The following is a 9,318-nucleotide window of genomic DNA, read 5'->3' as shown; positions in this document are numbered from 1 at the left end:
GGGCAGCGCGGGGCTCAGCAGCAGGCCGTGCTCGGCGCCGTCCGCAGGGAAACTCAGGCGGTCCGAGGCGGCCAGCGGCTGCCCGCCCTTCTCCCACACGACAGTGGGCGGCGGCTCCCCCAGCACCACGCACTTGAGCTCGGCCTCCGCGCCGCTCACCACCCGCACGGGCCGCGGGAAGCGCAGGAAGCACGGGGGGCTCCCCTGGTCCCCGGAGCCCGCCTTCATCGCGGCTGGTGCGGATGGGGCGCCGCGGCGTGGGGGAAGGGCGCGCGGCGGGGTGCCGGGGGTGTGCGCACTGGGGAGCTCTCCCCGGCCGCCTTTTCCCCGCTCGCCTTCTTACCCTCGGCGCGGAGCTGCAGCTCGGCGGAGCGGCGGAGATTCCCGGGCCCGCAGCCCGGAGCTCAGGGGCAGACTTCCTGTTTGCCTTTCCTGCGAGGGGCCCCGCCGTCTCCCTGGCCGCGGCCTGGCTTCCTGCTCCGGGAGCCTCTCTCCCCAGCCCCCTCCCACAGCCCTGGCCTCTCTCCCCTCCTCCCACCCACTTCCAGCCGCCAGGTCTCCGACCGACCGCGAGGCCTGGGCCTGGCTGGCAGAGGCGCCAGCAGCTGCCAATCCCAAAAATATTCTCTGATGACACAGCTGGAGGACAGGAGCCCAGTCGGCTCTTCTAGGCTAAGTATAGAGAAGGCAGGGACCACCTGCCCCCCACCAGAGCCCCAGTTCTAGCCTCGGCCCATCCCCCACTCTGGCCCAGCAGCTGCTTGATTGAAGGGGCCCCAGAAGGTCTGAGGGGGCTGGTACATTCTGTCTTTCGGACAAATGACACTTTGAGAAGCTGGCCAACCTCAGCGGCCTGGCTCCTGTCCCACCTGATATCGTCTCTGTTGGGTGCTGGCACGTGAGACGCTGCGGGTGTGCACGCGCTTGTGTGTGTAGGGAAAAGGCAAATGCTTGTATGTGTGGGTCAGGTCACTTGGGGTGAACGCCCCCTCCCCCACATTCTTGGCGAAAGTGGGAGATAAGGCTCAGGGCCACAGACATCTGCGTCAGAGATAGGAGGTCTCAATGCCATGGGTAGGGGCAACTGGGACTGCAGGGCGTGGGAAGGACTGAGGGAGACCAGGGTGAGGAGAGTAGAAGAGGGCGGGTGGTGGCATGGGCAGCGGAGAGTGGGGAGGCTCTGGGCAGACCCTGGCAGAAGGGGCACAGGGCAGGGTGTGGGCTCCCTGTTGGCAAGGCCAGGTGAGCTATGGTGCCCCCGCTACCTCTGCTGCTCCTTTTGCTGTTGGCCCCACAGGGGGGTCATGGCTGCCACGGGATGGAGCTGGACCGGGAGCTTGTCCTGGCCAAGGTGAAGGCCCTATTCCTGGATGCCTTGGGTCCCCCAGCAGTGACAGGGGAAGGTGAGGTTCCTGGAGGCAGGCGGCTGCCCCGAAGACACACTGCAGGGGGCTTCATGCGCAGGGGCTCCAAACCAGAGGAGGAGGAGGATGTCTCCCAGGCCATCCTTTTCCCGGCCACAGGTAATGAGGGTGGGGGAAAGGCTGGGTGACTTTGAGAAGCAGGCTGACCTGAGTTTGAATCCTGGTCCTGTCACTCATTCAACTGGCTTCAAAACAGAGGTCCAGTTACTAAACCTCCCTGAGCCTCTGTCTCCTCATCTGTCTAATGGGTAGTAACGCTTTGCTCTTAGGATTGAGTGAACCCCCTACCTAGAGCGACTAGCACATGGACGGCTTCTGGGAGACCAAGGTCTCTAGAGACAGAGCCCCTTACTTCAAGCCCTGCAGGTGAAACTTGAGAAGATGCCAAGGATGCTGGAAATGCTTAGTGGGAAAACACATACCTTCTCTTGAGCTCCTGTCTTCTTTACATGTTGCACCATGTTCCGATGACTGAGTGAAAACAGCTTTCCTCTGGCTGGGCTTTCTCCTCATGTGGCCTACCTTTTTCTTAGAGATGACGCCCGCCTCCCTTGCTTCAACCCCTGCGTGGCAAATTGGGGGAAGTATGGCTTTGGGATCAGGTCTGGCCACTTAGTTGAATGTCACTTCATCCTTTTAAGCCTCAGTTGCTTATCTGCAAAATGAATCAATTGTTATGAATTTATAGTGAGAATTTATAATGTGTGATAGTGTAGCCTTGGTTGCCAGTCCTTTGAGGCTGGCCTGTGGTTATTAGAGTGTAGTCCACATACATGTCAGGGCAAAGAGGCCAGCTGCACTTTCTTGGGAAGGGCTGTGCTTTGTTCTGAGTTATAGCCTTCTTCCTTTCCCCCCTTTCTTTCCCTCCTCCTCCTTTTCTTCTTCTGCTTCTCTCTTTTGGGTGTGTGCGTTAAACTGCCATTTAAAAAATGGAATTATTTTAAATAATTTATCATATACTGTTTCTGATATGCCAGAAGATAGGAGTAATATAACACCCGTGTACACAGCATTCAAGATACCACTTCACAGTCTGGTGAACAAAAATTTAACAGTTCTCAGTGTTGGTGAAGGTAGACAGCGACTCTTACACATTGCTGCTGGTGGAATATTAATTGGTAAAAATGCTTCAGAGAGAAGTTGGCAACGTTTTGTAATGTTTCGATGCTTTAATTGTGACATGAAAAGAAATGGGGAGCCCATGTCAGTTCCCCTGAGTCTGCAGGTCCGGCAGGGCACTCCACAGAGGTGTGGCACATCCTTAGCCCTGAGTGCCAGCCACATCCCTCCTGTTGAGGTGGGTGCTCTTGGGTCCCACCAGTCGGGACTGCCTCTCATTTCCCTTCTGTCCCCTGCAGGTGCCAGCTGTGAGGACGAGGCAGCTGCTGGAGGGCTGGCCCAGGAGGCCGAGGAGGGTCTCTTCACGTATATGTTCCGGCCATCTGAGCACTTGCGCAGCCGCCAGGTGATTTCAGCACAGCTGTGGTTCCACACCGGGCTTGACAGGAAGGCCTTAGCACCCTCCAATAGCTCCAGGCCCCTGCTAGACCTGCTGGTGCTGTCGTCTGGGGGTCCCGTGGCTGTGCCTATGTCCTTGGGCCAGGCTCCCCCTCGTTGGGCAGTGCTACGGCTGGCCGCCTCTGCTCTCCCTTTGCTGACCCACCCTGTCCTGGTGCTATTGCTGCGCTGTCCACTCTGTTCCTGCTCTGCCCGGCCTGAGACCACGCCCTTCCTCATGGCCCACACTCGGGCCAGACCATCCACTGGTGGAGAGAGATCCCGGCGTTCAACTCCCCCAATGCCCTGGCCTTGGTCTCCTGCTGCCCTGCGCCTGCTGCAGAGGCCTCCAGAGGAGCCCGCTGCCCACGCTTACTGCCACAGAGCTGCACTCAACATCTCCTTCCAGGAGCTGGGCTGGGACCGGTGGATCGTACACCCTCCCAGTTTCATCTTCCACTATTGTCACGGTGGCTGTGGGCTGCCCACTCCACCAGACCTGCTCCAGCCAGTCCCTGGAGTGCCCCCTACCTCCGTCCAGCCCCTTACTCTGGTGCCAGGGGCTCAGCCTTGCTGTGCTGCTCTCCTGGGAACCATGAGGCCCCTACACGTCCGCACCACCTCAGATGGAGGCTACTCTTTCAAGTATGAGACGGTGCCCAACCTTCTCACACAACATTGTGCTTGTATCTAAATGGGTCCTGCTTCCTTATGGGTCCTGCCAAGCACCCACCATCGTCAGCTGGGAGGAAGGAAGAGTGTGGAAAACTGGTGGTTCTTACTCCACCTTCAACTTCTCTGCCTCAGGGCTCCCCATTCCACTCGTGTCCCATGGGTACCACATGACAATAAAGAACACAGTGCATACAACTTGGCATGCATTCTCGGGCTTCTGTGATATGGCATAGCAAAGGTGTGAGGCCCTGGAAGCTATGGGATTGTGGGATTTTGGGTTACTCTGTTGCATCTGACCTCAGAGATCTGGGGCCCCTGAGTCGTAAGTGGGTGTATATTTGTTGGGAAACAGCAGATGTGTCCCTGGCTTTTTGGATAGCTACTCTGGAGGCAGAATTTGTCTCCTGCAAGGAGACCTTGACATGTCAATCAGGCTGCTCACCCTGCCACACAAAAAAATTATCGCATTCAGTGTCACCATTCAAGGTGACCATGAGCCCACTCTCCTGCCATCCTCTGCCACTGCAGATGGACACCTGGCTCAAGGACAGGGGATTCTTAGCCTAGCCAAAGTCTGTGTTCTTTGGAGCCCCACTGAGACAAGTGTTCAGACCTGGCCGATTCCTTACTGGGGTCCCTTCGGAGTTTGGATGAGATGGGACAGGCATATGAACTGGTAGTATGAGAAGGAAGTCGACAAGGTCAGAAGGGTGTTGACCTCTTGAGTTCAGATCACCAGAGTGAAGATGTGAAATTTCAGTTTGCTGAGGGTCCCAGGACTGTTTTGAATCCATTGTTGGCTCTTGAAGTAGACTCTGTGAGGCCTTACTGAACTGGGGCTCTGGCTCTTGAAATCTTCGGCTCCTTCGACATCCCTGTGTATCTTTACATAGCCCCTTAACCCAGTACTTGACATCAGAAGGGTGGAAAGACAGCCCACTGCTGGGGAAATGTGTGGTCTTTTGTGAATTTGTGCACACTCAGCGTGCACACTGGGAGTGCAGGGCACGGGGCCAAGCAGTCCTTTTCTTTTCCCATTTGTTCCCTATCTGTCCATTCTGCCTCCAGAATTGGGCATCAGGGAGCCGCTTTCTCTGGCTGCCCTCCTGCTTGTGTCATGATTCTCATTATTCCCTCCATCATATCCTCTGTGCAGCCCCAGGTTCCTTGGCTCTAGGCTGATTGATTCCATCCAGTGTCTGTCTCTCTGTCTCTCTCCCCTTTCCCACTCTGCATGTGTGTGGGTGGGTGTGTATAGGGACAGGGCTGGAATGTTCAGTCCATCATACTGAAACTTGAGAGCACTTTCTGATTCTGACTGACAACTCCAGTGTGCATTTGTTTTAGCAGAGTCTGACTTGTCAAAGGCGCCCTTCTACCAGCCCAGCTTGATAGGGGGAGGGACTGAGTAAAGAATCCCAGCAAGTCACACTCATGCTAACAACTTTGCCCACCCCGCAATCCTGAACGAGCTACTGTTTCTTGAAGCACAGGGACCCTCCAGGGTGGCTATGTGTACATTCTCACCCCAGCCCTGTGCTCGGTTCACACTGAGTCCCCTGGAAGGCTGCTGCTGCTAGCCCGCTGGGTTGCTTCCACTCACAGTCTGGAGTCTTCCAGCACCTTGTCTCAGTGCTCTGGGGGCCTTACTCAGGCCAAGGACTGGGAAAGAACCACCAGGAGAGAGCCTTCCTCAAGGCTGCCCAGGTTCCCTTGTTCCCTGCCTAGCGTCCTGGCCAGGTCTTCCCTTCCCAGAGAAATCTTTCTCTAGGAACTTTGGTCTGCCTACTGTTCTCAGACTCCTCATTCTGCCTTGTGGGCCCCCCTAGGTCCCTGTGCTGTCCGGCCGTCCCCTGTCCCAGAGAGGTGGAGGAACCCAGGAATGGGGACACTCTGCTCAGGGCCACAGGATTCTCCAGTTGGTTAATTAGATGATCAGTGTTGCAAGTAAATAGTTTTCACATGTCTGAGACAGAGTGAGAAAAGTGAGTACAATATAATAAATATTTCACAATACCAGATGTACTTATTTCAAAGGGCAGATATTCATTCTGAAGTCATTCCTCTCCCCCTTGCTGTCTGCCTCTCTTTCTCTATTTCTTTATGATATTGTGGAGATGATAGAAAATAGTGGATCTTCTTTTTTTTAAGTGTCTATGTAACAAGTTACAACTTAGCAATTTTAGTTTGTACCCTGAGATTTTCTTTGAAGTTTCACTGCTCTGTGAAATCTGAAAAATCCCAAAGATAGGAGTCATGAGTCTGGGCTACCCCTTTAAGGATCTCTGACTTGTTACATTCTTTAGCTTGGCAAATTAGAAAACTATGTCTCTGTGTCTTACTTTTCTCTCGTTGACGAGATAAAATACCTGATGCCCAAAATTAAGGAAGGAAAGGTTTATTTAGCTCACAGTCTGTGGAGGTTTCAGTCTATGCTTGGCTGGCTCCAAGGCAGGGTGGCACATGGCAGAGGGCTACAGTTCAGGGCCTAGAAAATAGCAAAACCAACAAGAGTAAAGGGAAAGGCAGCGGCAGAAAGCAGCATCTTTCCCTCCCTTACACTGTATGCAAACTATCCACCCCAGGGTGGTTGTAGCACTCACACCTATAATTTCAACATTGGATCATGAATCAATCCTAAACTCTAGAAGCCTGCCCCATGACTGCATGAGGCTTTGAGAGGACATTCAAATACAAACGATAACACTGTCCCTCTCTAAGAGGGGCCCAATGGTGCTTAAGGACATATTTTTGTCCTTGCTTTTAACCATAAGACCACTCAATAGCAGTAAACTTCAAATCTGTTTTTTGTTCTCAGTGCTAATTATTAGGAACACTGTGAATACTCTTAATTCAGAACAAATTTACACAGAAAACTCAAACTGGCTTAGACAATTAATTAATTAATAAGTGGTTCATTGGCTCTTTACAAGTCCACAAACATAGCTGGTTAGGGTATGTCGTGATTTGAGGCTCAGAAGTTGTTATCAGGATCCATCTATAGGCTCTACTTTCCCTGGGTTGGCTCCATCCAGAGTCCATGGTGTCTCCGGATAGCTTGAATCCCCTCATCACGACATGTGGTCCAGATGGAAACGGTTAGCTTATCAAATTACTCAGGATGGGTCTTGAGGTCCTGACAGGAGTTGTATGCTCCTTCAGAAAATGTGGTTTGAAGGATGGAGTGGACTAATGACTTAGCCAAGATTACAGGTCCTACCCTGGGAGCCAGGAGCCTAAAGCATTGAGTTAGGCAGTTTTACATCACTACAATGACAGAACAGCTAACTTCTAAGGTGAAAATGTTTATTTAGCTCACAGTTTTGGAGGTTCCAAGGTGAAGCTTGGCAGATCCCATTTGGCCTCTGGTGGTGTCGGGGGAAGATGGCAGGAGTGCCCATGGAAACACATGTTCGTGTTTTGAACTATAGTAGAGAGAATGTGAAAGGCTGGGGTCCCATAGTCCCCTTTGAGGGCACACCCTCCATCACCTAAGCACTTCCTGCTGTGTCCCACCTCTGAAAGGTCCACAGCACTTCCAAATACCACCATCCTGGGGGCAAACTGTTAGATATGGACTTTTAGGGGACACTCAACACCCAAGCCAGAGCAAGTAAGAGGGATAAAAGTGCAAAAGGTGATATCCTCAAAGCAAGGGGCAGTTGCCACAAAAAGGTAAGGTAAATACTGTTGGTTCTAGGGGTTAGGGATTTAGCTCAGCAGCACAGCACCTGCTTGGCAAAAAAGAGGTCATGAGTTCGATTCCCAGTACCCAAAAAAAAAAAAAACAAAAAAACAAAACAAAACAGAAAAACAAATACTGTTGGTTCTTCTTCCTAATCTCTCTCAAATTAAGCCCATGCTTTCTACATGGACCCTATTCTGGTTTTTTTGTTTTTGGTTTTGGTTTTGGTTTTGTCTTTTTGAGACAGGGTCTCCCTATGCAGTTAAGGCTGGCCTTGAGCTCACTTTGCAGCCCAGGCTGGTCTCGAACGCACAACAATCCTCCTGCCTCAGCCTCCCAAGTGCTGGGATTACAGTCATGTGCCACCACGCCCAGCTCCGATGGACCTTATTTTGTAATTGACTGGACAGTTCACAGCTTCTTTAACTAGTCTCAAAGCAGTTACATCCTGCTCTTCCATCCTCCAAGTGGCTGTCATAGGACCCTCCTAAGTGATCATGTCACTGGGTGCCTTAAAACATCCACAGAGTTCAACTTCCATGGTGGGGTAAAAATAAACAAACAAGTACATAAAAATATATAAATAAACAAATAAATAAAACTTAAAAGCCTTTGACAATTGGTCCTAAACCTCTCTTTGTAATTTCTTTTTTTTTTCTTCTGGTACCAGGAATTGAACTCACGACCTGGCGTTTGTCAAGCAGGCGCTATGCCACTGAGCTAAATCCCCAGTCCAGTAATTTCATACTCATTCTTTTTCCCTCTCTCTACCCACTATGGACTGAATGCTAATGTCCCTCCAAAATTCATGTGTTGGAACTAATCCCCAAGGGGATGTTCTTAAGAGGTGATTAGGTCATGAGAGTTCTGCCCTCATGGATGGGATTAGTGTTCCTAGAAAGGAACTGAAGGAGTAGGTTTACACACTTCCTTCCATCCCTTCTGCTACATGAAGAGGTAGCGACCAGGCACCATTTATGGAGGAGATAGTAGCCCTCACCAGACACTGGGCTTGGGCTTCCCAACTTCCAGAACTGGTTTTTTTTTTTTTTTTTTTTTTGTCATTTTGGAGACAGGGTCTTGCTATGCAGTCCAGGCTGGCCTTGAGCTCACTTTGTAGCCCAGGCTCATCTCGTGGTGATCCTCCTGCCTCAGCCTCCCGAGTGCTGGAATAACAGGCGTGCGCCACTATGCCCGGCTAAGAACTGTTGATAAATTATTATTATTTATCTGATGCAGTGCTGGGAATAGAATCCAAGACCTTGCACATGCTATGCAATGCTCTAACACTGATCTACATTCTAACCCAATTTCTACAATGTATGAGTTACCCAGTCTAAGCTACAGTAATACATCATTTCACAAACAGAAGTGTTCAGCAAAATATTTCTTAAATTTGTGAACTCTGCATTGGATGACAAACACAATTGTGGCCATCTTCCCTGCACAAACACAGATACTGGTATCTTCCCCAGAATCATGGAATGAATTAAACTGGTTAACCGAGGTACCGCTGTATTTTGTTATAGTAGCAGGGGCAGACGAAGACAGTTAACCATACACACCCGACTCTTGACATAAATCTTGTTCATTCCTCAAATATGTCATTTTATTCTCAAGCTGTCATGTCTTCAGCATGTCTCCTTTCCTCAGGAAACGTCACCTCAGGAAAAGACACAATTCTGATGCCACCTTTTCTGTGACCTTTCCCTTAGCTCCCAGTTGACAAAGGTTTCTGCTTCTTTTTCACTGGATCCTGGGTACTTTGTTCTTTCATTTCAATTTTCAAAGGAAAGTTACGTGTGTGTGTGTGTGTGTGTGTGTGTGTGTGTGTGTGTGTCTGTGTGTGTGTTTTGTTTTGTTTTGTTTCTGTTTTTGGTCTTTTTTTTTTTTTAAGTATTCTTTTTTTTTTTTTTTTTCCGGTACCAGGAATTGAACTCACAACCTCGTGCTTGCCAGGCAGGCGCTGTGCCGCTGAGCTAAATCCCCAGCCCCCATGTTTTTTTGTCTTTTTGAGACAGGGTCTCATTGTGCAGT

General features: G+C 50.9%; 2 protein-coding genes across 4 annotated transcripts in view; one reads left to right on the top strand and one right to left on the bottom strand.

The window, feature by feature from the left end:
* Obsl1 (obscurin-like 1) overlaps nt 1–249 on the bottom strand; it is a gene marked incomplete in the record, with an annotated part of 26,661 nt that extends 26,412 nt beyond the window's left edge. For all 3 annotated transcript variants that reach the window (XM_013519787.1, XM_013519788.1, XM_013519789.1), the window contains 1 exon segment: nt 1–249. In XM_013519787.1, coding sequence (XP_013375241.1) covers nt 1–228 — 228 coding nt within the window.
* A 983-nt stretch (nt 250–1,232) lies between these two features.
* Inha (inhibin, alpha) lies at nt 1,233–3,798 on the top strand. The gene is made up of 2 exons (XM_005395512.2): nt 1,233–1,523; nt 2,783–3,798. Exons 1-2 carry the CDS (start codon nt 1,250–1,252, stop codon nt 3,613–3,615), a joined length of 1,107 nt encoding a protein of 368 aa, XP_005395569.1. The 5' UTR covers nt 1,233–1,249; the 3' UTR covers nt 3,616–3,798.
* The last annotated feature ends 5,520 nt before the right edge of the window (nt 3,799–9,318 follow it).

Source organism: Chinchilla lanigera, unplaced genomic scaffold (assembly GCF_000276665.1).
Source record: "Chinchilla lanigera isolate Chin_1 unplaced genomic scaffold, ChiLan1.0 scaffold00052, whole genome shotgun sequence".
Taxonomy (NCBI): domain Eukaryota; kingdom Metazoa; phylum Chordata; class Mammalia; order Rodentia; family Chinchillidae; genus Chinchilla; species Chinchilla lanigera.
This window is presented reverse-complemented; position numbering and strand designations above follow the sequence as displayed.

Coding starts and splice junctions, on each gene's coding strand:
- Inha (XM_005395512.2), top strand. CDS start 1,250: ATGGTGCCCCCGCTACCTCTGCTGCTCCTTTTGCTGTTGGCCCCACAG. Junction 1,524..2,782: donor CATCCTTTTCCCGGCCACAG/GTAATGAGGGTG, acceptor TGTCCCCTGCAG/GTGCCAGCTGTGAGGACGAG.